Here is a 27,401-nt window from a genome sequence, read left to right as displayed (position 1 = left end):
AAATGGAGCCAGGCCCTCCCTCCTGTGCCAGCATCTGGTATGGTGGCCTAGATCTGGCACCAGTTGGGTACTTAGACCTCATCTGTCTTCAGCCCACTTTTGCCTTCTGTTGCTGTGGGGCATAAGGCAAGTATTTCCATCTTGGAGCTCTTGGTTTCCTCCTCCATAAAATGGTGATAAGTAAGGAACTGGACACAGAGTAGCTGATATGGAGTGGGTGGGTGGTCACACTGCAGCCCGGGCTTTCCCCCCTGCAGGCTTTGCTGCCCTGCCAGTTTCAGGTGACACCCTTCTTCATCCACTGCCCTTCCAGTCTGGGCTTCTAGGCTCCAATCAGTCAAGGAAGGATGGCCTGTCTTGACCTTTTGGTCTTTTCTCCCCTGTATTGCAACCAGACTTCAGAACCCCCAAAACTATCTAGATCTTTACTGGTGACCTAATTGAATACTCTTGAATGAATGGGAAAGGAGGGTAGGACTTAAGGGATGTGAGCATTGCTCAAAACCAACAGCAAGACAGGAAGGAAACTTCCCCCATGAGTCTGAGAGTCTAACCTGGGATTCACCTGGGAGATGCGTGGGGCCCCAAGGTGCTCCAGCCCTGAGCTGCAGGGATACTGTTATGGTGTCCTATTTCTATAATAAATGCATGGGGAGCAAAGTTGTTGTGTACCACTGCAAGAGGGAAGCTGTACATTTTGAAGGTTTAAAATTATCTTTTTAGTTCAGATGTATGAGGGGGAGTTTGTTTGTGTGCTAAGGATTGAACCCAGGGCCTTACACATGCTAAGTATGCACTCTACTGCACTGAGGTATGCCCCCGACCCTGTCTTAGATTTTAAATGTATATGTATATAGAAAACAGTGTTTCAAAATGTCAAATACAGAGCTGTCCTATGAGCCTGCAAGTTCACTTCTGTGTCTGTAACATGAGAAATGAAAGCAAAGGGGCCCATGAAAACTTGCATATAAGTGTTCATAGTATTATTCCTAAGAGCCAAACAAATGAAAATAACCCAAATGTCCATCAGAGAATGAATGGATAAATAAAATGTGGTATGTCCAAACTATGCAATATTGTTCAGCCATGAAAAAGAATGAAGTACTAGAAAATGCTGCAACATAGATGAACGCTGAAAACCAACAATATGTGGCCAGGCTTGGTGATGCATGCCTATAATCCCAGCTTCTTGGAAGGCTGAGGCAGGAGGATTGAAAGTTCAGGGCCCAGCCTGAGCCTTAAAAATGGCTGGGTTGTCACTCCGTGGTGGTTGGGTGTCTCTGGGTTCAATCCCCAGTGTTGTGGGGCGGGGGCGGGGGAAGCCACAGGAAGCAGAGAGAAGTGGGCAATGGAAAAAAATCATGCTTAACACTCACTGTTCAGTAGCACTAAGGCTCTTTGCTTCCTACCACCCTCCTCAGGCTGGTTTCTTTGGTGGGTTCCCAAGTTCTGCTCACAGCTGGGAGATACTGGTCTGTGGTGGGGAAGAGGGTTTGGGGGCAGATAGAAGCGACAGGGCATCATTGGTGGGAAATTTGCACATCCCCTGTCATCCAAGAGATGGTGCATTCTGAAAATATAACCATGACGTTCATGAAAGGTTTAAACAAATCTCTGGCTGACAGAGGCAGTCCTCACCTTTGAGGTTGATGTCATGAGCTTGTCAAATTAAACAAATGATGTCTTATGCAACGGGAGATCTGAAGGAACAGTTAGACATGAATTCCAATTTTTAACAAATTTATTCATCACAAACTCCAATCTCTCTTATGCACATGCGCGTTCAAACACACACACACACACACACACACACACACACACACACACACACATGCCTGCCTGTGTTTGCAGTTTAGTTTTGACAGTTTCATGAAGAAACCCAGGTGTCTTCTCTACAGTTGGGGTCAGGAGGCAGACTCACACAGGAGTCCAGGAAGAGAGATCCCTTCTGCCCAGCGCAATTGGCTCTGCTCCTCCACGTCCATCTTATGCATCAGATCTTTAACTGTTTGCAGTTCTGGAACCGCCCATCACCCTGACCATGGAACACTTTTCTTCTGCTTCTCTGCCTGGGGGCCACCTATTTGTCTTCCAGAAGAGCCCTCCCTGGCCTTCCCTTTCCCTGGGGAAGCTGGTTTCCTCACCTCCATGGCTGGGCAGTGGAATAGCTGTGTCTGTTCCCTGGTTATGGAACAAGCACAGGTGACTGGACTGTGGGCTCCTAGGAGCAGGGACCATGGCTCACCCATTTGAATCATGGTGTCATGTGGGACACAGAGTGGTATTCAAGTGATGATGGGAAGGAAAAAAGAAAAAGAAGGTAGAAGGACAGAAAGGAAAGGGTGATCTTTTTTTGTATTATTTCTTTTTTTTTTTATGTAGTAACATTTAAAAAGAAATAAAAGAAAATAGTTTCAAGAAGTCTTAATTCTATTGTCATTTTTTTGTTGGTATGTAGTTTCATTTATTAATAAAGTAGAAAAGGAAAGACTCAGGTATACTTTACCTGCCAATGGAATTCTAGATTTGAGGATTTAAAAAATAAGTACTGCCCAGGTACACATGTCTGTAATTCCAGTTACTCAGGAGACTGAGGCAGGAGGATCACAGGTGTGAGGCCAGCCTGGGCAATTGTCCCAAAAATAAAATAGAAAAGGCTGGGGATGTAGCTCAGTGCTCAGTGGTAGAGCACACTTGGGTTAAATCCCCAGTACTGTTAGAAAAAAGAGTAAACTTTACTATTTAGCTGGGTGCCATGGTGCACACCTATAATTCCAGCAACTCAGGAGGCAGGAGATTCACAAGTTCAAAGCCAGCCTCAGTAACTTAGCAAAACCCTGTCTCAAAAAAAAGAGAGAGAGAGAAAAGGTATTAGGGATGTGGCTTAGTTGTTGAGTGCCCCTGGGTTCAGTTTCCAAAAGCTTTACTATTTAAACCACTTTTAGTGTATAGTTCAGTGGTTTTAAATATATTCGTATATGAGCAGCCATTCAAAAAAGAGTCAATATAGTCAATGTTCATTTCTCCCCTATAGAAAAGTCATTTTTCTCCTCCAGAATGACTTGGGTTCTGACAATTTCTGGTAAAATGGAGTTTGATTGATCTACAGGCTGAATATGGATCTCCCTTTCTCTTACTCAAGTGGAGAACACACATACACGGCCATTCCCTTCCAGAGTGTAAGGGGCTTAATTTCCTTTGGTCCAAACCCAGCTTTCTTAAGGCTCCCTGTGTTCAGTGCACCAAGTGTGTGGACTTCAAAGGGCGTTCCACACGAGTGCTGGAGATAGATGGGTGCAGCAGGTGGGCAGGACTCCGCTTTATTAGTTAGCATTTACCAAGTCTTTGTAATCATTAACCAGTTACCCTGGTGAAGTGAGTCCCCTATGCATTGATGAGAATTATCTGAACATAGAAAGATAGAAATGGCTCATCTGACCAGGTAACCCCATAATTGTCCCCAAACAGGTGATTTCATGAGGCACTTCTCAGAACCAGGGGCAGTATGGTGCCCAGGAAGAAACATTGAGCTGGTTCTTTTCCATCTCTGTCATTAGCCAGCTGTGTGACCTTGGATGCCTCCTCACCTGTTTCCTCAGTGACTCCATAGCTGGCTTCAATCAGGGAGTGCAAATAGGTAGCAGATGTGCCACCACGGATGCTCTCCTGTCACTGTGGTGGACATTGCTCATCAGTCACAGTTCTTTTCCTGAGACTGGACAGGGCTCCATCATCCCAAGCACCTACAATTGAGCATATGTCCTGTAAGCTGCGGCTCATGGCCCACGTGGGACTAGATGGTCTCTGCTATTCCTTCCAGGGCTAACACTCAATAATTTTAAGTATTACGGCAGTTCGTTTTGTTGTGGCAACTACCACTAACAGACCTCATAAAACTGTGCACTTCCGTTCCAAGGATCCCAAAGAATTTCTCTCCTCAAAACAGGAAAATGCACATACATTCCAGTGTCCCTGAGGCTGAGACTGCCTGAAAGAAAAGGGGTGGCCTAGATATTCTAAAACAAGTTCCAGACAGGGCTAAAAGTAAAGGCCACCCCTGAAACCACTTCCTAGTTCTTCCCTTAGGAGTGAAGGTCAAGAGCCAATCCTAAGGAGAATTCATACAGGGCTTAAGGTGAATTTGGGGTTAAAATGAGTCAGTTATGGGCTGGGGATATAGCTCAGTCGGTAGAGTGCTTGCCTTGCAAGCACAGGGTCCTGGGTTCGATTCCCCAGCACTGCAAAAAAAAAAAAAAAAAAAAAAAAAAATCAGTTCCTCATACACTGAGGGTAGGAATGTAAAATGATGCTACTGCTTAGGAAACTGGCAGTTACTAAAAATGTTAAATACAGGTACACCCTATGATTCAGTGAATCTACTGCTAGATATGTACCCAAGAGAAAGAAAAGCATACATTGTTCCAAAAGTGTGGACCATGTTATTCATAGTCCCAAAGTGGAAACAACCCAAATATTCATCAACTGACAAATGTGTTAATAACAATGATACATCCATACAATGGAACATTATTTAGCCATAAAAAGTAATAAAGAACTAATTCATTTTACTACCTGACTGACTCTTGAAAACATGCCAAATGAAAGAAGCCAGATGTGAAAGAGTACAAACTGTAATATTTTGTTTATGAGAAATTTCCAGAACAGGCAAATCTACAGAAAGTAGATTAGTGGTTGCGAAAGACTGAAAAGGGAAGGAGATGAGCGAGAGATAGCTAAGGACTGCGAGGTTTATTTGTGGGGAGGAGCTGGAAATGTTCTAAAATAGACTCTGAGATAAAGCAGTACAGATACCACTCTTCCCAAGCTGTCTCTGCTTCACTTCCTAGGTCATCTCCTGACGTTTCCCCCGCCACCCCGCTTCGTCCCACACTCTGCCACACTTCTGTGCCTTCACAGATGAGGGGCCTTCTGTCCTCCGTGCCTTGTTCCCGCCCACTGGACTCCTTATCTGGCAGAATTCAGCTCATTCCTTGGGAAAGGAGAGCCTCTGGGCAACACCCACCTCACCACCCGCACTTGCCCCGAGATTCCGTGTTGTCTGGTCCATCTCCCTCACTCCACGGTGAGCGCATCAAGGGCAGGGTTGATACCGTGGAGATTTATGAATTCTCAGGGCCGAACAACATGCCTGAGGCACAGCAGGCCCTTGAAACACAAGAGGAACACTCGGGGTTCCTGAACTTGTGACAGGAAAACTGCATTATTTTAGCAAGTTACGTAGCCTACCCCCTCGTCTTTTTGGAACTGAGAAGCAGCCACCAAGTTCATGTACAAACAGAACCTTCAAGAGTCTGGTTTCATTCTAGTAGCAGCTTTTGAACAAAAATCCAATTGTTGTGTGGAACAGAGACATATCACGCACTCAGGAAGGATGTCTCTTCCCTCTGACTCAGGGTCACCCTCTTCTCTGCTGAGGAACATTCCTGAGCATCTCAGCTTGTAGAAGTTAGAGAAAATAATGAAAGGTTCAGTGTCTCTGGGTCTAGTTCCCATCGATGGGGAAAAAGTGGTTGTAAAAGCGGTAACCCTCTTGAGAAAACTGCCACGTGGCCATTGTTCCCCTCCAGAGACTGCGGCATGTATCTGCAGCTCTCCCCCACTCCCTTGGGTCTTCCAGCTCACCGCCATCTATGAACAGTTTTTACCTATAAATGATGTATGTACTACTGCACTAATTGTATATAATTAGAATTATTCAAAGGCTTTAGGTATACCATGATCTCTTGGAATTTGTTGGGGTTTGGTTCCAGGACCCCTGCGGTTTCCTAGAACTGCAGATGCTCAAGTTCCTTATATGAAATGGCATAGTATTAGCATATAACCTATGTTTATCTTCCTATATGCTTTAAATCATCTCTTGATTACTTATAATACCTAATTGTTTTATTCAGCTTTTTCGTTGCTATGACTAAATGATCTGACCAGAACAATTATAGAGGAGAAAAGTTTCATATGAGGGCTCATGGTTTCAGAGGTCTTAGTACATAGAAGGCTGGCTCCATTCCAGGTGAGGCAGAACATCATGGCGAAAGAGTGTGGCAGAGGGAACCAGCTTACATTATGGTAATCAGAAAGCAGAGAGTCTCCACTCCCCAGATACAAAATATATACCCCCAAAACCACACCCCAATTTCAATCTCCTCCAGCCACGCCCTATCACTTCAATTAATCCCATCAGGGATTAATTCACCAATTGGGTTAAGACTCTTACAACCCAATCATTTCTCCTCTGAAACTTCCTGCATTGTCTCACATGTGAGCTTTTGGGGGACACCTCACATCCAAACCGTAACACTAATACAATGTAAGTGCTATGTAAATTATTGTTATACTATATTGTTGAGAGAATAAATATGAAAAAAGTCTGTACATTTTCAGTAGAGATGTAATTAAAAAAATTATTTTTTGTGACACTGGGGACTGAACCCAGGCCTCGCACATGCTAAGCAAGAGCTGTACCACTGAGCTACATCCCTAACTCTTTTTATTTTGCTTTGGAGTCAGGGTCTAAGTTACTGAAGCTGGCCTTGAACTTGCCATTGTCCTAACTCAACCTCCTAAGTAGTTGGGATTACAGGTGTGTGCCAACATGCCCGGCCAGGACTGACTGTTAACACACACACACACACACACACACCCCTACATGTGCATGTATAAAAAATAAATAATGTTTGCCTAATTATACATTTATATACTTAATAAAAATTTATGTGTTAATATTTACATAGTATTATGTAAATGCAATAATATTAATGTATGCTCTAATTTTTTTTCCCCAGCAGCTTACTGGATCTTACTCTGTACAACCACTCCCTTCCCACTCTGCCCCTTAATCTGGGGACAACCCATCTAACTCAGCACAAGTCCAGAAAGCAGAGCTCATTCTCTCCTATGTAAGGATGAGAAAAATAAAGCTTATGAGTTAATGGAAGAACCCCAAGCCCCACAGCAAGTGGATGACAAAGCCAAGTCCCAAACCTTCATAGATAAGGTGTCACCCTCATTCCACTGGCCCAGCTGCAGGGGGGGTCGTGGGGAGGCAGGCAGGCAGAGAAGTCTGGGGAATCTGAAGGGCAGGTACAAGTTGGGCAGGTCCCAAACTGTGGTGTAAATCATTTAGGAATAAACAGAAACTGACCCTCAACCCTTTTTGAAAATATTAAAACATGTAAGAATAAGTGTTTTAGCAAAGCATCTCCGCTCCATGCAATTCCCAGGCCTGAAACATTATATGCAGCGGGCTTTGAGTGGATAGCGAAGCAGCCGTCTGTGTATATACAGAATAAGTGATGGCCCCATAAAACATGGATTTCTTTAATCTACTGAGGGAGCACCACTGACAAGACACCACGAGGGCACAGCTGTGTTTACTCCGGGGTGACCTGGTGTTATTTATAATAAATGCTTTCGCTTTTGCACTTTGGATATGAAGTATGTTACTACGGGACCCCAGACGCTGTTAATGGGCCCACACGACAATGAACACACCAGCCAGTCTGAGATTTTATTGCATCCATCATGGGACACCAGGATCCTTATTAAAGAGGAGAGCTTTTACGGTGTTTTCCAGAGCACCATATTTTTTGGACTCAGCCCGCAGGGAGAGCACTACGGTGAGCGGTATTGCACTGCAGGCCTTTGGTTGGGGTCTGAGGCCATGAATGTGAGGGCAGAAAATCATCGAATGGTATTTATTAGGTGCTGTCCTGGGTTGACGCAGGGTTAGGGGCCATACAAGGAAAGTTAGAATGTCTTGACACTTTTCCCTTAGGAGCCTCCATCCAGAAAGAGAACACTGAGGCATAAGTAAAAATTATGACCCACTTCACCATGCACACTGTGTAGTAAAAATGTAATTAACTTTGATTTACAGCATGTGGTACGAACCTTAATCTATTCAACCCTCTGGCCACCAGAAGTTCTTTTTCATTTCAACCCTTGTTTAATGTCTTATCAATTGGTCTTGGGCCTCTTTTCCTATTTAGGAAGCTGAGTTCACCAAATATAATCTTATCTTTCTTTGTGGACCAAGAATCTCTCAGTGTCAGATTGATGTTTGTGGATATTAGTTCTCTTCCTGAGGATGCATTTCATGTGCTCTGTGGTGAGCTGTGGATGAAGTAGACTGCTTTTGATGTCCAAACTCGACTCTGCCACTTCACTAGCTGGGTGGCCTGGAAAAAATGGCTTTACCAGCCAGGTTTTCTGAGCCTTAGTGTTCGCATCTATAAAATCGACCTAATAATAGTTACTTTACTAGGACTGGAGATGGTGATTGCAAGGTTCTTAACATAAAATCTGCTACATAGGAAGCACTAAGCTAATAACAGTTCTTCTTATCTGTCATATCAAGTCAAAATGGAATACATAATATATTGGTCTCAGGTGCACACCTAGAAATATTAGTTGCTTACAGTGAATGCTGGACCATCCACTGCTGATGACTCACGGTGTGTTCCTAGCTGGGCCTTGCTCTCAGCCATCAGGAACTGCCCCACCGAAAATTATACTCCCTCCCAAAATGGATAGTATAGATATGAAGGTCTGGGTCCTTTGCTGCAGTTTGGCACAATTTTGAAGGGAGGTTCCAAGTCTAGAGTTGCTTATATGATGGGCTAAGTCCTTAGATGGTGACCACATGATAGGCCAGCATCCGCAGGTCCAGCTTTCCTCACCTGAGATCTTTCTCCAGTAAGCCTGTGGCACTCGACTTACTGTCGTCTGTTTCAGGAGAGCTCAACCTAAGATCTTGTTTAAAAGTAACTTGCTGGGCCTGGGACTCAGTGGTAGAGCACTTGCCTGGCATGACTGAGGCACTGAGTTCGATCCTCAGCACCACATAAAAATAAATAAATAAAGCTATTGTATCCATCTACAACTAAAGAATATTAAAAAGAAAAAGTAAATTGCTGATTTAACTTTTTCTTGAGCATTGAATATTTCTCTCAAAAGTGATACGCAGGAAAAGGGTCAATGAATTATGTTTTCTGGTTGTTTAGTCTTAGCTAACCCATTTTTTTCCACTCACTGCTATGATAAAAATCAATCTAGTGGTTTAAAACAACAGCTATTATCTTGTAATTTTGAAGTTTTAAGTCTAAAATGGGTCTCTTTGAAATCGATGTCTCAGAAGGGTTTTGTTCTACTTTGGAGGCTGTGGGGGAGAATCAGTTTCCCTGCCCTTTCCAGCTTCTAGAGGCTGTCCATATTCCTTGGCTCATGGCCTTCCTTTATCTTCAGATTCTGCAATAGCAGGTCCAGTTCTCCATCACGGTACTCTGCCTTCCTTTTCTGCCTCCTTCTGACACTTCTAAGGACCCTGTGATAACCCTGGGCACACCAGGATAATCTAGGGTACTCTCCGTTTGTTAAGGTCAGATGACTAGCAATCGTAATATGTCTGCAATCTTCAGTCCCTCTTGTCATGCAATGGAACACAATGATCAGTTCCTGGGATTAGGACTTGGGCATCTGTAGGGACCTTGATCCTGCCCACCACACTAATCAAAGTTTTACTGTTCAATTAATAAGGCAGATGGGATCTGGACCAAAAAGTGAAGGTGGACTCTCTTGGACAAGTACAACATATAAACATTTTTTCATGGGATATTTCAGGGTTGTGGATCCCTGGGAAGCTGAGTATGGGAAGGAGGTAGTTTGGGAGGCAGTGGTCATTGATGTAGGCAGAATCAAAAGTGACAAGTTTATGTTACTGCAAAAAGTAGAAGCACTGAGATTTGAGCAAACTGGCAGAGAAGCACTTAAATGGAGTCTGATGTAATGATTCAGCCCAGTGAGAATGTCCTTGGGCTGGGGTTATGATTGTGGGCTGATTCATCAAGTGTTGGGGGTTGAGAAAGGCTAAAGAATGGTAGTCCCATAAGTCTGACACTAAATCGATTATCAAATGTCAGACCACATAAAAGAAAACACATGGGAAAATTGACAGCGTTTCGTTACAAGTGTCTGGCTCTCTCTGGGCTCAGATGCCACACCAGGTATCCAGCAAGTGGGAGGCATATAAATTATGCTTAGGGTAGTTGCATGAAAAAAGTTGTACTCAGTACTCAAATTTGTGTCTTCAGAGCCCCAAACTGTCTCTCTAACTATCATATTTGGCTTAAGGCTCAGTCTTGCAGAACTGAGATGGATCAGTGTGTAGCGTGGGGGTGTCTCTATTTCGGTGGGCTCCCTTTTCTCAGTGGAGTCTTTTGCTCATGTTTATAAACCTCTGAATAAAAGTTTAAAAGTCCAGGGAAGACACAATTCAAAAGGACTTGGTGACCTCATCAATTTCCCCTGCCTCAGCAAAGCTGAGTGTCTGGGGCATCCGGGGAAGTTACTTGTGAATCTATGGAAGGAAATTTAAGGTATGTTTTAAATAAACATACCAGAGCATGCCGTATGCATCCCACATGAGTCTCCCCTTCAAAGCAATGTCCTTGGAAGACGAATCACTTATCCCAAAGATGCTGTTAAAAATCCTCTGGTTCATTTCTTTTCAGACACTGCAGTGAATTCTTTGGAGTAACATGATGTGGGCAAATATTTATCTTTTAAAGGTGGATTTGATTTTTAACAATAGTCAAAATTTATTCAGATCAAAGTCTGGGGAATAAGGTGCAAAATCAAGTTAAGTAATACCTTTTAGATTAAAAGATGAGGTTGATAAAATTGAATTAGATTAGCTTTCTCAGGAGGTTTGTGTACAAGCCTAAAAGTGGGAACAACAGTGGCATTGACAGCGTGAACTGGCAGTTTTCAAAACGCTTTCTTCAAAAGACAGTACACATTTAAGTAGCAATATTAGGAATTTATTTCTTTTTAAAAGTCTGTTACTTCAGAGGGGCACTGTGCCATTCAGCTTCACCCTTTATGAGCTGTGTGACTTCAAGCGAGTCACTAAACTTTCTAAGATTCATTGTCTTCCTCTGAACAGGAGGGCTATGCTGCCTCACAAGATGGCTAGAGGGAATAAATAAGGTCATGTATTAAAACATTAAGTCATGTATATAAAGCACCAGGTCTACTAGATGGCACATAGTAGGTGCTCAGTAAATAGTGGCTGTTGATTTCCTTCATGGTCACATTGTGGTCCCACAAACACATACGCCTGTTCACACCTCTGTGGGAACGAATCCATACTATTGATTGCATTTGTGAAGGATATGAAAATTCTAGTAACTGTCATTTATTGAACACTCATGGTGGGTCAGACCCTTTCAAGCTTACAATAACTCCCTCAAAGGCAGGTCCTACTAGTGGACCCAGTTTTACAAATAAGGAAAAGGAGGCCTCATCGAGTTGAGTAACCGGCTCAAAGGCACTCAGGTAGGAAGCTATGGCATTGAGATTTGAACCCAGCACTTGACTTGCAAGCTGGCGCCTTTATCCCCTTCCACACAGCTGTTCCGGAAGCCCGTCAGTCCTCTGCGGCAGGATCAGGGTTTCCAGTGTGGATACCAGAGCTCCATGGGCTGATTTGAGTTTGAACCCCCTCCGCACCTGTCACGTGGCCCACGGCACTGTGGGAGCAGTGTCCTCAGGAAATGGGCTGACCTCAATAACCCAACGTGCCACATGGCTTTGGTGGCCTACCACCTGCTCTTAAGGCCCCCGCGGCCCCCCAGGCGATAGCAGTGCCCTGCTGTGAAAGCCTCTGGCGATAACCTAGTATGAAGAACAGCCTCACTGATAGGGGAGAATTCTCTGAAAGCAGGCAAAGTGTTTCCATCAGATTGTGGCCGAATTCCAGCTGGGGTGGAGGAGGTGACAGACAAAACCACTTAGTGCTCCTCCTCAGCCCACACGTTGATGCTCTGATCACGCACTTCCCTAACACATGTTCCTGGAGAGTGGACGGCTATCTGGGCTGGGGCTGGGGCTGGGGCTGGGGGCTGCCTGCCAACCCCATGTGGCCTGGGACCCGCCCGATAGTGCTTTCTCACACTGTCAGGTGAAGTCCGCGGACAGAGGAAAACCTCACGGTATTTATCTCTGGCTGGAGCACTCATCCATTCCATTTCTTCTACACATTCATTTCTCTTCCTTCAATCTCTGGAAGACTCCATGCCAAGCTGTCCTGCCATGGCTTTTAGACCTCCTGGAAATGACTCCGATCTCGTGCTCATATCTGTTGAGGTGATTCATTTTTAAAAAGCAACTTATATACATGGTTACATCTGCTACAAGCTTTTACCTATTAAATGACCTGAGTTGGGTTTCTGCCTGCCTTGTGAAAGGACGGTGACATAAATTTAAATGCATATTGAGTAGAAGGTGCTTTGTTTCCCATGAGAGGAACTATAAAATCCAGAATGGAAAATATTCAAAGTTGCCTCCAGGGATTTTTTCTAACATTTTTCTCAATCTCCCAATTTCTCATTACATGCCAACCAGGTGCTTCCTAGTGAGGTAGCCCTTCCCCAACAGATCGCTGCTGAGGGGACTTGCTTTCCTACTTGGTCAGCATCAACCTGTAACCTAGAAATTCTTTATTAAATGTCAAAATTAAAATGGCTCCATCTCCTCACCTGTGAGAACCTTTAAAGATGACTTTTGACACTCCTTCTAGCTACCGCGTGTGTACCACGTATCGCTCCAACAGCTAACCACCCTTCTAATGCCAATATTACTCATTTCATTCACTAACTTAATAAATGCTTGTTGAATGAGTGACTGAACTCATTAATGAATGCCTACTGTGTTCCCGCCCCAGGGAACACACAGATGAATAAGACAGTTTTCGCCTTTGAGTTCACCCTCTGAAGAGGAGACAGATGTATAAACAGAAGTGTTATTCAGTTTAGCTTTCTTCTCAGTTAGTTTGGCCTGTTATTATAATAAAGAATGTGATTTATTTAGTGCCTAGTCCGTGTTAGCCATGCAGCTGGGTGCTACACGTGCTTTACAAGGTAGGTTTTATCAACCCTATTTTAAAGATTAGAAAAAGAAGGCCAGCAAGTGACAGAACCTAAATCTGGTTTGCTATGGGTCATGCCTATGTATTCATAAGTCAGACATGTGTGGGATGAGCTATAGGAGCTATGCTGATTCTGGAAATAACAGAAAGAAGGTACCATGATTGGATCTCAAGGAAAGGTAGCAAATGTTGATGTTTCAGTCCATTCGCGAACCAATCAGGACCTCAGATTTACCCTAATTCAAGATAGGTGTGGACTGACAACTGTCTATAGCTTGAGAATATGTATTTCTTCTATTAGAACCACCTTCTCTCCTGATGACTTGTTTAAGCAATAAAAAACTATGATGTCTTTTCACCACTGCAAAAATGGTAGTATTTTTATACATATAAATTCATCTATAAGTATATGTACATACAGATATATGTATGCACACAAAAAAAATCACCTCTCTCTCTCTGTATAACTTAAAAATTGTAAAGTATCAAACTTAGATCAAAAATGTTTAAACTGCCTCCACCATTGATCTTCACCCACGAATTTTAAAAGGAAATACAACCTTATTTCTCTGTTACATGGATAGTTTTATGCTTTCCTTTTACTTGTGACAGGAGCCCAGGGTATTCATCTGAGCCTCAGTTTCCTCATAATGAAATTAGGGGTTGACTTTGGTGACTGCCAAGTACCCTTCCGGCTCCTGCAGTCCAAGAGTTAACCTGTGATTCTGTGTCAGTTTTGCCACACGATCTCCAAGAGCTGGTAACACTGGAAAAGTTTTTTTGCCAGGTTTAATTTAACTTTTTTAGAGTACATTTCTATCAAAAAAATAGTAAGGCCCCATTGTCAGAGCCATATCTTAAAGGTATTTCCAAACTTGTTTCTTATTCTTCACTTGACAAGTGCTGTCACAGGGCTCCATCACTCCTAGGCTAACAGCTACCAATAAACAGAAAATTATTTCCAACCAGCTAACATGCTGTTTACTTTCCAGAAAAATTGCACTTTCCAATCTGACAGTTGATCAAGGGGTATCCCGCTGCTGTCAGCAGGAAGAAATGTTTAAACACAGAGATGGGAGTTTAAACATTTTCTCATTATCACAGAATAAGGGAAAAAAACACAAATAAATAAATAAGTAAAAATGGCATCCAGACTCTCTAACCCCCCACTGGGAGCGTAATGAAGCTGTGTCATGTGACCAGAAGGAGTGGGCTTTTATCTCTGGCCCCAGTATCTTACTCAAGTGACACCTGTCACATGACCCAGCTTGGGTCTTTTATCTGCCTTCCCCAGCCACCCTTTTGGGGAATTGTCTTTTCCAGAACTGTGAGGCCCATTGCAGCCATTGTCGTGGGCTCTGTTAATGCTGTTAGCTTGGCTTTTTGTGTCTCCTGCCTTGAATCCTCCAGATCTTTTCTCAAACATTGTTTAAACATAATAACGCGACCCCAAAAGAATCAGGAATGAAAAAAATCAGCGCCATTATTACATTTCATATAAGGAATTGAAATGTGTCTGAAGAGAACAGTATCTGTATTTTTAAACACTGATCCTCAATTTTGAATCTGTTCATTTGACTAGGAGGTCAATGAAACCCAAGTACACTCCTTAGAAAAGTGCCTGCCCGCAACCATAACTAGCCAGGCTCACCAAGAGAACCTCAGTCACAAACAAACAGAACAGGAGTCATCATCTACCTTTCCCATGTTACTCCCAGACCCAATCTAACTCTGGAACCTAATTTGATATCTTATCACTGCCACCTGAACTACTACTAGCTAATTTTTGTAGTATTTAATATGTACCAGACACTAAATGAAGCTTAGTGAGATGGGGCATATCCATAATCCCAGTTACTCTGGAACCTGAGGCAGGAGGATCATGAGTTTGAGGCCAGATCAGTCACTTAGAGAGACCCTGTCTCAAAACGTAGAATGTTTTAAATGTATTAACTCACTTAAACCTCATAAGCAAATCTCTGAGACAGGTGCTAATATTATCTGTGTCTTACACAGGAGGGTGCGAAAGCACAGAGCAGTAATTTGCCCAAAGTCAGGCAATTGGTAAGTGGCAGAGCCAGATCTGAACAGAAGTCATCTATGTGGCTCCCAATCCTGCACACCTGCCTAGCAGCTTCTTAATATCTTTATTTATGTATTTTTTCCTTTTCTCTCATCTCAGAGGACACACCTCTCTTACCCTCTCACAGGCAAACGGAGACTCTTAGTTTCATTTCCTTCAATTTCTGAATCTTTACTGATTTATTTGCTTCATAAATATTTTGTAAACATGACTGTGCATTGTGCACAATTCCACGTGCTTAGCATACATCAGTGAGTAAAATGTGTCAAAATCCTTGCTCCCACGGGGCTCCCATGGAGGGGAAGGAAGAACATACAGTAAACATAAAACCAGGGTGTCTCATATGTGGAAAAAACCCAGAATGAACAGAACATGATGAGGGAGAAAGCGAATGCTGGGCTGCCTGAATTCATGGGACAGGCATTCCAATCATTCAAAAGACTCTTGTTGAGGACCTACTATGTGCAAGGCACTGATCAAGATGCATCAGTGACTAAAAAGATTCCTGTCCTTCTGGAACTTGCATTTAGTAGGGGAGAAAGAAACAATATATGTCATAAAAAGGAAATTATAAGTTATGGAGTACGAAATCAAATGATAACATGTTTTACAAGCATAGAGCAGGGTAAGGGGATCGATGTGCAGGAAGGTGGCCCCTTAAGGTGACTGTGACTGGCTTCACTGACAGGTGACAGGGTCAAAGCCTTGCTGTAGGCTAGGGAGCTGTCTATGTGGACATTTGGGGGAAAGAGGTCTAGGCTAGAGCCGACAAAAGCCCCAAGGTGGAACAAACCTCCTGTTTATTTAGACTATTCACTGATTCTTCAAGCTCCTTCCTTTTTTTTTTTTTTTTTTTCTTCAGCCCATAAAAATGCATAGCCTACCTATGCTAAAGGAAAATAAGAAACCTCCCGTTCTTTCCACTCTGTAGCTAGTATCCCACATTTTCTATCCTTTCATGAAGGAATTTCTGAAAGAATTTCCTTATTTTTGCTTTCTTATCACTCACTCTCTTTAATCCATGTTTTTCTATGAAAGCTGCTCCAATGACAACTGTCAACAAAATCATGGCCTTTCTGAGTTTATACCCTTCTAAAGTTTTTCTCTGTAGGCTACTCAGTCTCAGAATGCTCTTAACTTTTTTCACATAGAATGACTATCATTTTTCTCCCCTCCTGACAATACCTCTTTTCTCCATCAATTTCTAGCCACTAATGTTACATCTCTGTATTAGTCCATTTTCTGTTGCCATGACACAATACCTGAGAAGGGTACCTTATGAAGAAAAGAGGTTTATTTAGCTCATGATTCTGGTCACTGGAGGATCCAAAGAGCATGGCTCCAGTGTCCTGGCAAGAGCATCCTGGCTGCATCACAGAGAAATGGAAAGGGAACCAGCTGTTTGCAGAGGGGGGCAAGCTTGTGGACTGGCCTACTTCATAATAACCCATTTTTGAGAAAACTAATTCGCTCTGTGAGATCAGCATTAACTCCTGAGGGAAATGCCCCAATGACCCAATTACCAGACACTGGGCCACACCTCTTAAACACTCCTTCACACTGGGGATCACTCTTCAGCATGTGAACCTTTGGTGGACAAACCACACGCAAACTATGGCAATTTCCTTTGCCGATTCTTCTTTCTCCCACTCCCTAAACGTGGGCCTAGCGTAGTTCTTGTGCTTCCTCTCTTTGCCTGTGTCCTCTTGGGAAATCACGTCTGGGAACATCAAGGACCATCAGTATTAGGTGATGCCCAATAGGGCACTCCGTGCAGTCAGACCAGCAGTTCTAATTGTCTGGTGGGTGGACACAGTACTTTGAATTCGAGATATCTAGAAATGAGCTCATAACCTTCTCTCCCAAACTAATCCCCTGACTGTGAATGGTGTAGCAAGTCCTCCAGGTCCTGAGACTGGAAAGCCATTCTTCACACCCTGATGTGACCCCCTTGGCCCCACGATCAGTTGCTGTAGGAGATCGAATTGGTGTCTACCAACACGTGCTCCTCACTACTTCCATGGGATAGGGCGGACTGGTGTGTTGTCATGACTATTCAGGGACGGAGGTCCTGGCTTCAGATCAGGAAGAATCCTGAACCTTCTGAAGTTGGCATTTAAAAAGTGAATACGTGACAGCCTGATCAGTAAGATGTAAACAGCACTGTGCTTTCATTTATAAAAAGAATCGCACAGGAAGAGACACCCTCTGCTTCCACTGCATGTGGCCACGAGGGGAACCAGCCTGAACACTGAGGCAGCAGACACTGAAGACACAGGGAAGAAGACAGAAGAGCCTGAGTCCTTGGGTGTCGTTCTCCCATTAACTTAATCGTGGAGCCACCTAATTTGAACTTCTTAAGTGAAGTAATATTCTTAAGGATTAAACCATCAGACTGAGGTTTTCAGTTCCTTACCATCAAGTACATCCTCTCCTTTCTACATTTCCCTTGCGTAGGGATAGCTTCTCCCTCCTTCAGTAGCCTGCCTGGCAAACTCCCACTCCAAGACAAGGCTTCCCATCGTCTCCTCCGACAGTCAGGGGATCTTATATTTACTTCTCTCTACCTTTCCATTAGACCATGAGATTCTTAAGGCAACTATTGTATTTCTAGTGCCTAGATGTTTGTCAAATGATTAACAAATGGATTAGAAGGATTATTTTATGTTTTGGTTTAGCTTTGCACTCCCATAATACATTTTTGTAATATTCAACGGTAGTGCTTGTAATGATGATAGTGAACTTGGATGAACTCATTACTGAGCCCATCAGATCTCACAGCCATGCACATTAAACCCCTTAGGAATAGAGAAAAGTTAGAAGTAAAAAATGCAAAGTTCAGAGACTCTGAGAGGATGAACTACAATTCAACTGCTTGGGAATTCACTTATGCTAGGTGGTGGCACATGCCTGTAATTCCAACTACTCAGGAGGCTGAGGCAGGAGGATGGCTAGTTCAAAGTCAGACTGGGTAATTTAGTGTGACCCTGTCTCAAGACAAAATGAAAAGTAGCTGGAGTGTAGTAAAGTGGCAAAGCATGCCAGGGTTCAATCCTCAGTTCCACCAAACAAATAAATAAATAAAAATAAGAAGGGATCAAGAGAAACTAAAAGATATTAATCTTCTTTGTCAATGTAACCTTCAGGAATGCACGTTCTGAGCTCTTTGGTTCTCAGAAATGTAACTGCTCAGAATGATTTCTTTTCTTCTAGAGGGTAACCGCCACTGGATGCTCCCAGAGATTTCATTCATTTACTTATTTAAAAAAATTTTATATTGGTGCATTATAATTAAAAATGATAGTGGGATTCATGATGCCATATTTGAACATGCCCTAACATAAATGGGTCAATCTCACGTCCCATTCCTTCCCCTTTCCTCCCCTCCCTCCCCACGAGCTTGCTCTACTCTACTGATCTCCCTTCTATTGTTATTATTAATTAGTGCAGTATAATTACATATAATGTAAAATATATATGTATATATATAAAAGCGGGATCAGAGAATTCATTTTTAAATATCTTTTTAGATGTTGATAGACCTTTATTTTATTCACTTATTTATAGATGGTGCTGAGAATCGAACCCAGTGCCTCACACATGCTAGGCAGGTGCTTTACCACTGAGCCACAACCCCAGTCAGGGAATTCATTTTAAAACTTGAAACTTTATCAGACTAGCTCCAAGGTAGTATTAGATGCACGCACTTAAAATATCAAGACATCTTAGATGATAGCATTACCAACTATCATAAAAGTCTAGCAGTCTGTTAGTGCTGCCCGACAGAGCATGGTGCAGTGATGGAAATGTCCACATCATGCGCCACCACGTGTGGCTATTGAGCCCTTGAAATGTGATTAGCGTGTCTGAAGAGCTGATCTTTTAAAGTTAATTTAATAATTAAGTCAAATTTAAATATAAATAGTCATATGTAGTCCTGCATGTTGGACACTGCAGAACTGAATTTTTTGTGCCCCTAGGCTACATAATACTGTAGTAACAACCCTAAAGCATTATTGGCTCCAAACAGTGTAAAGTTTTATCTCTCTTTCCCACAACACATTCATCCCATATGTCATCTGGGGAACTCTGTTCTGTATTTCCTGATTCTTGGATCCTCTGGGATGCTGCTGGTTCCTGTAACAGAGAGACAAACTTTTTTTAAGTCAATTTTTTTAAGCTGTCGATGGACACAATAGACGATCAGAACTCATGACTAAATAAGTAAGCATCACTAATAAAGTTGAACAAAAATAATGCTTCTAAAATTCAAGTATGTTTCTACCAAAGGAACCAAAGGAAATGTGGAAGGAAAAAAAAAATGCACAAACACCAGAAATACTCATTTTATAAAATCAAGGAATGAAGGAGGATTTGAATGATGTTTTAGAGTCTCATAGATATTTTTATTAAGTTTTTCAATAGGCAAAATCTATCATTTAAAGGAGAAAAAAGAAGGAAGCACAGGCATAATTTATCTTTCATTACAAAGAGGATAATTTTATCAATTTAGACTTAAGAAATCCTTTTTTAGAAAATAAAATGAGTCTCTCTATTTTTGCAACAGTAGGACCTTACCAGAATTCCAAGTACAATCTGTCCACAGTTATCTGCAAGTCATTATCAGAGAACTTTGGGATTAGATAGGGTCATACAGATCAGCTATTCTAACCTCCAATACGAGAATCTCTTCTATAGAGCTCTGTATCTTTGGGGAGGCAGAGGAAGCCTGCCACTGTGTGGGAACACAATCTATCAGTGGACAGGAGAAACCATTCAGGAACTCCTGCTGCATCAAAAGTATTGTCTGACTTGGCATGGTGGCATATGTCTGTAATCCCAGCAACTGGGAAGGCTGAGGCAGGAGGATCACAAGTTCGAGGTCAGCCTCAGCAATTTAGGGAGACCCTCAGGAACTTAGTGAGACCTTGTCTTAAAATAAAAACGGACTGGGCATGTGACCCAGTGGTAAAATGCCCCTGGGTTAGGGTTAGCAATCCCCAGTACCAAAACAAAACAAAACAAAAAGCACCCTAGAGCTTTCCATCTGTCCTAGCTCAGCAGTCACCCAGTGGGGACAGCTGCTTTGCTTTGTGACAACCCTTAACTCTCTGGAAGGAGCTTGTCAGGCCCCTGGCCTTTCTCTTCTTTGCTACTATTCCTCCCAGTGGCTTGGCTCACGTGCCCTCTCTTCTCCTTGGAGGATGCAGTAGAATTGGAAGTGGGCTGGAAAGTACAGACTTCGGGGACAAATTCTAGCTACTTATATTTGATTCTTGATGTTCTTCTCTGTAAAATAGTGACCAATGGCATTAATGTCTTAGTGTTATTAAGAGGATTAAACAGGATTAGATCTGCAGACTAATTGGTGCACAATAAATATTTATTTCAGTATGATGTTTCCTTTAAAATGTGATGTGCGGAGTTGAACATGATAATTTAAATGCGGTCTGTTCAGTAGAGAGTAAGATACTTTCCTTCTCTGGGATACCATCATCGTCCTTCATTTATGTAGCCTGAAAGTATTAGCATTATCTTATGGGGGCACCCAGATTATACTATTAATTCACATTGTACTTAAAAGTACCAATTTCCAGGGCTGGGGATATAGCTCAGTTGGTAGAGTGCTTGCCTCATAAGCACAAGGCCCTGGGTTCAATCCCCAGCACTGGAAAAAAAAAAAAAAAAAACCAATTTCCTCTAAGCCACTGCTTTACTTTAGTTGTAGACATTTTAAGCCCAACGTGTAAGAATTTAAATCAGATAAAATTTGATAGGAATGAGTACTGCTTCAGCTTGTTGCTCATTAGCTTCTAGCTAGGACTTAATCCTTTGAATCAGGATCCAATTCTAAATGTCAGCAGCTTCTTCAAGAGTTGTATATTCTATAAATCTAATAAGTATGTGGTTCCTGGAAAGATCACAGATACTGAAGACAGCCAGACCTGAAGTTTGCATCTGAACTCTGGAGTACTCCCGGGGGGAGCGATTAACTTTGTTGAGCCTCAGTTTCTTCTTCTGTAAAATGGAACTAATAAATGCAGAACAATAGTACTTCAGTGAGTTGTATGAATAAGCTGTCCATTTTCTCAGATTTTATTTGAGCAGTTAATAAAAAATATTTGATCAGAATAAGACTCAAGTCTGAACTTCGTACCACACCACCAACAACCTTCTCTAAGTTGAACAACCATTGTTTTTGAGCACAGACATCTGCCCCATGATCCAGCCCACGCCATTCTATTTCATCTTTTACGTTCATCTGGGCAGCTTTGTTTATATTGCCTGATTAATAATCATAAAGGCAGTTTTCTTGGGACTATCTGTATGTGTCTTTCTTCCATCTGAGATTTTGGGTGGATAGTTATTATTTTTTAAATTCTCTATTAATTGGTCCTCCTTGTTCTTCTAAAGGGTACATAGAGGTCTCTGATTTCTAGGTTACCAAATTTCCCCAAATGATCCCTAGACAGAAGTAATTTGAGTTATCCTGGCTTCTTTTAGAAGTCATTGCAGCAAATGGTACAGGCCTTTGTCCAGACAAATCTCCTTTAACTTGAGGGCTGTGTGTGCGCGCGCACACATGTGTCTTGGCTTGAATTACATCCATGGACTCTGCTCCTGACTCTTCAGTATCTCTACTATCAAATGGGAGCTTAGGTTTGTCATCACTGTTGCCATCACCACAGACAATTAGGATTCAGAAGAAGGAGACAGTTTGAAATTCAATTCTAACCAGTGGCTCAATCCAAACTTGAAATCTGGGTGGGATGGAATGGTAATGTGTTCTGATAAAGCAGGAGACAAGGAAGAAGCGCCCCCCCCCCCACCCCCCAGGAAGGCATAACAGCCAGTCTTAAGTAAGTCCTTTTGTTGACAACTTTATCCAAGAGACCATCTTCCCTGGAGACTTTTCCTCAACTTTAAACTAATCCTTCCTTGCTACAGAAGTCCTTTTGTTGGGGGACATTGTAAGTGAATACAAAAGTGATAGGCCCCTATAAGCACCAGCTCTGTCTACAAATTCTTTCAATTGTCTGTTTCCCATCTGTTCTGTTGAGAAGTTGACTTTCTGGCCCAGAAATATCTTTCAAAATGGATGAAATTGTTCAGAAGTTCTCCTTACAGATGATCTTAGTTTCAGCCCCATGTTTGAGCTAATCACCGTTAAATTCTAGGCAACGATAATAACAATCTTCCATGGCTTTTTCTTCAAGTGTTAGGTACTCTTGCCTTGAACATCATATTTAAAATATTCCAGGTGTCCAGTATGGATTTAGACTTGAAGCTTCTTAGTACGCTGAAGCAAATGAAAACTGAAGCGGCATGAAAGCAGCCCTGGAAGGAAATGAAGAATAAATAAGACCAAACTAATGAACAACAGCATATCGTTTGAGTACAGAAAACCTGCTAAGCAGTATTGCAAAGTTCACATTGGTAAGGGTAAGAGGCAGCATGTTACCCCTGGTGATAAGAACCAAAACTTAAAAACTAATCCAAACCCATCTCTGGGTGCACAAACTCCAGTTTTAACTCACCACAATTCACTATTCATGCCACACTTTGAAATAACACGTGAACAGGGCCCACTGCAGTCCCTGGCACATGGAATGCATCCAGAAAATTTTAGTTCCTTCCCATTTCTCTTGTAGATATCAGTAGACATTTTTTTTTTTTCATGCCTGAAACTGACATTTTGAGGCTCTATCATGAGTTTTAATTTTGAGGAATTGCTGCCAGTTACCAAATCCTAACACCCCAATTTACATTTTGACTCTCCTGAAAAGTGAATATTTTAACATAAATTCAATTCAGTGGAAAAGATTTACAGGCCCCCAGTGTCCGTGCGATTACAGCTTTTAGTCTCTTTAGCTCCAGCACTCTCAGATTTTGCAGATCCCAAGCCATTTATTAAACAGTTTAATTGCTCTAGCTTTTCCCTCTTGTGGTTCATCTCCTACCGGTTTTATCTCCTTACATTAGTCTCGAGGCCTAGGGATATCATGAGATTACTCCAATAGAGACTCAATCTGCTTCTTCCGTTCTTCAATTGCTGGCACAGGCACCAAGCTTGACAAGCTGCATTTAATTGATTTTCTATTGTGACCAATTTATGCCTACAGGTGACAATTCTTTGTGCAAAGTCACTGTAGATCAGAAAGGTCAGGTTATCTCCCCACCTTCTGGCTGCTAAGTAGGACAAAATACATAACGAAATCATCATAATAATGCTAGGGACCACATCCATCTGAGACCATTTTCATTAGTGTCTTTGATAATTTTATGAAGGGCATGCTCTTCACTTTATAGATTGCAGCTAAAGTTCATCCTGCTCTCACAACTCGTTGGTTCGACATGGCACAATTAAACAATAAAAACTCCTCTCTAGAAAACATTTTTCTTAAGGAATATCATGCGATTGCATTGCCCATTGTAATTCCAGTTGTATATTGTCAAAATACAAACTTATGTATTTCATAAAATACTCTGGGGAATAGCTCTAACTCTAAACTTCCCTGTTCTTTGAAGTCAAGATCATTGCTGAAGAGCCAGAAGGCAGACATCCTTGATGTACATATGCCTTTAAATAGTGACAGTCAAAGATAGAGATCCAAGAGAAAGACAGAGAGAAATCTGAAGAGCTGAATCCTGCCATGTGAGTGAGGCTGGGCGAGTGGGTAGGGAACTTGTCGGTAGTTACCATCCAGGCTCCAACAGCTCTGTTAGCAAGCATGGCCCAGCGTGGCCACCAAATGGGTGGCCAGATTGTAATATAAGGTCTGTGGTCTGGGACATAGCCATGGTCACCTAAAGGGCTGGCTGGCCCTGTACATGAGTTTCAGCTTGATTTCTCTGTCTAGATTACTGTCCCTTCTACCCTCCACAGAAGGACCACGTGGCAAGTGCCTGGAGGGATGCCTCTACGATGGTGGCTTTGAGGTGGTCTCACTTGGCTTTCGGTGCCTGTTGGCAGAATTTCTTATAGAGTACGGTAGCTTTGGAAAAATCCTCTACAATGCTGTGTCCTCCTTGAGATTACCTAGGAAGGTCATTTGTACTACTAAGATGACCAATTATCCTAGTTTACCAGGGACTGTGCCAAATTTAGCATTGAATGTATAGCATTCCAGGAAACCCCTCTGTTTTGGGCAAACTAGGACTATGGGTCACCCTTTCCTCTGGTTTGACTTTGTCAGCTGACAGCCACATAAGGAAGGGAACACACGGTCAGTTGTATCGTTTTGTTCCAGTTGTGGTGGCCGAAGGTATCACCATGATATGGAAGCTGTCTGTGGAGCCCCACTACCGGTCCTGGAGTGGGAGAGACAGGTGATGCACTGTCCTCTTCCCCACGGGGCCACCTGTTCCCCAGACCCAGAAGAGAGGAGCTCTGAATTGGTGAAGGATGTTCCCGCTGCCTACAGCGACTGCTTTTCCATTCTGTCCACAAGGAGCCTCACTGTTGGGATCACTCACCTGGAAGAATCTTGGTGACCTCACCCCTTCTTTTCACCAGCATTTGCTAAACCAGGCCGGGTGGTGACCCTTCCGGTAGGAGGCCAAAAGGTCACACATTTCTGGTTTTAGCCTCACTCCTGAAACTGTAAACAAAGACTCCTCTGTAGGGAAGAAAAAAGCACCAACATATTATGTCCTGGGATCTTTCACAGTATATATATTTTTATGTCTGTTTTAACATTTGTCACCTGAAGAGAGGTCAAAACATGAGCCAGACTTATTTTCTAATGATTTATAGTGACTCATGGACAACTCACTTTACCAAACCTACTAATAGTTGTCAAGAGCTTCTTACCTTACTCAGATCATGGCGTATCTACCAAATGAACACTAGGGCAAGGTGTGGTAAGAACAGGAATGGACTTGGGAGAGAACTCAGACACAGCGAGGGCCAAAAGTGAGGTGCAAACAAAGAATTTTGATAACCTGTCCCCTTGGAGAACATCAAGAAAGAGTGTCCCCCACCTGGAAACAGATTAAAATTCAAAATTCTAAGTCCAGTTCTCCGTTGGTCCCTGGTTCCAAAATCCAAGGCTATTCAAGACCTTTATATAAAATGGTATAGAATTTGCCTACAACCTCTGCACATCTCCTGCATACTTTAAATCATCTCTAGGTTACTTATAATACCTAATATAATGCACATGCTATGTAAGTAGTTGTTATATTGCACTGCTTAAGGAATAATGACAAGACAAACAGTACATGTTCAGTCCAGATGTGAGTTTTCTTTTCCCCCCTGAATATTTTTGATCTGTGTGGTTGGTTGAAACCAAAGTTGGTAAACCAACGTATGAGGATCCTTTGGGCATAGAAGTCTGTTGTAACATGACCTGAACATGTGTATGACTATTGAACATGTGTATGACTCTTGTGCCATCAAAAAGTTAAAAAAAAGGAAGGAAAAAAAATATATAAATCAAACCATTGTTAATTAGGGACAGTTCATATTTAAAAACTATTTTAGTTGTAGATGGACACAATACCTTTATTTTGTTTATTTATGTGGTGCTGGGGATCAAACCCAGTGTCTCATGCATGCTAAGCAAGAGATGTGCCACTGAGCCACAGCCCCAGCTCTGACAGTCTGTATTTGATTTGTTGAGCACAACGGCAGTCTGCATGTCCGCAGATGCCTGTGTTTATTAAGTGCCTGTTGTTTCTGAGTGCTTAGTAAGCTACAGTTATAGGCCAAATTCTCCAAAAGTTAACATTTAAGAGCATCATCTACAAATGGGAAAAATTGAAATTCCTGGCAGATTGCTATAAGTTTAAAGAGGTGAGCATATGCAAAACACCTTGAGTAGTTCCTGGTATGCAATGTTTCTAATAAGTGGTAGCTATTGTTACAAGCATTAGCACAGACTGACACCAAAGCAAATCTATGGAACTTGTTCAGGGCTTCCTCCCACTTGGACATTTCTAAGTCTCACAATATGCACAAATCCGGGTTGCTCAAAACATCTCACAACTCAGCAAAGAGAGAAGCTCCTACCTTTGGCTCTCTGCATGCATAAAATGTCTTAATGATATTGTTTGCTGGAAGATGCTCTCACCCAGAGGAAAGAGAAACCTTCAATGCTAGCCCTGCCTTGCTTGGTCAGGACTTCTGCTTAGATGCTGTGGGTAGTCTGTGGCTCTGACTTCTTTGGTTTGGAATTATATATTTGCTAGGCTAGAAAGGGGCGATATCAAGTTTTGTCAATATACATGCGACATTTCCACAGGGACATAATAATATACACTTCTGTATTCTACTTTCTTTTAGCTCATGTCATAGCATAAACAGTTAAATGGCTAAAATAAACAGTGTGTGCACTTTACAGATGATGCTGAAATCACCTCAAATCCAAACCATGTTGGGAACTTCTATCAGGAGAAGTCTCCTTGCGCCTTTGGGACAGTGGCATGAAAAGCTGGGATTTCCCCCAGGCTTCTTTGCCTATCAAAAGCAGCAGCTCCTCCAAAACACAGACGGCTGCTGAGAGAGGGAGGGAGGAAAATAGAAAGGGGAGAGAGAGAGAGACAGAGAGAGAGAAAGAGAGAGAGAGAGAGAGAGAGAGAGAGAGAGAGAGAGAGAGAGAGAGAGAAATACACAGACAGAGAACAAACAAGAAAATCAAAAGGATTCCGGTTTGACTGTGGACTGCCAGACTCTCCTTCCCAACGCAGAAAAAGAAAAAGAAAAAGGTGGGAAAGAAAAAGAAAGAAAAAAGCCGAAGAGCGGGCTCTCCTTCTTCAGCAATCTCACAAACGCAAAACCTTCCACTCTGGTGACTCCTCATTAGCTTACTGAATCTGACAGCATAATTATCGCAGCTGCTTCGCGCTTAGAATAAATAAATACGAAAGTGGGTGTTTAAAAAAATTTTTTTTGAGATGAGAAATTCAGTCATCTAGACAAGTCAGTAGGACAAGTTTATTTAAAACTTTTAGATTCTTATGTATTTAGATCATTTCGGAAGGAGATAATGAGATAGTTGTCTTTCATTCTAATTGAGTTCCCAAGCTCAGGGCTGTTGGCTGTCACCCCTTTCAAACTTTGCTTTAACTTTCCTTCCTTTAGAAATCTGATCCTGGTGTCTCCATTTACTCTTCCTGGGCTGATAACCTGGGGAAGGCGCGGTGCACTGGAGTGCAGAGAGTGACTTAATGGGATTGAGGGGCTAAATAACCTTTCACAGGAAACAAGATAATCAAATCCCTTTTACTTGTCTGTAACAGCTAAAAGAAAAAGCGTAAGTTAAAGAGAAAGCTTGGAAATTATGCCATCCTTTAAAATGTCTTGCCATTCGCCTCATCACATGGTCTTTGCACTCTGCTTACATATCATCAATCCATCAGCTGGAGTTGCTT

General features: G+C 42.3%; 1 protein-coding gene across 1 annotated transcript in view; it reads right to left on the bottom strand.

Annotated features, from left to right (window-relative positions):
* Positions 1–20,749: 20,749 nt before the first annotated feature.
* CDK15 (cyclin dependent kinase 15) overlaps positions 20,750–27,401 on the bottom strand; it is a gene marked incomplete at its 5' end in the record, with an annotated part of 87,501 nt that continues 80,849 nt past the window's right edge. Inside the window, 2 exons of the mRNA XM_079130681.1 lie at positions 20,750–22,364; positions 24,504–24,646. Coding sequence (XP_078986807.1) covers positions 24,537–24,646 — 110 coding nt within the window. The 3' untranslated portion in view covers positions 20,750–22,364; positions 24,504–24,536. The remainder of the gene's footprint in view (positions 22,365–24,503; positions 24,647–27,401) is intronic.

The sequence above is a fragment of the Sciurus vulgaris genome, assembly GCF_902686455.1.
Source record: "Sciurus vulgaris genome assembly, chromosome: 3".
In the NCBI taxonomy this organism is placed as follows: Eukaryota; Metazoa; Chordata; class Mammalia; order Rodentia; family Sciuridae; genus Sciurus; species Sciurus vulgaris.
This window is presented reverse-complemented; position numbering and strand designations above follow the sequence as displayed.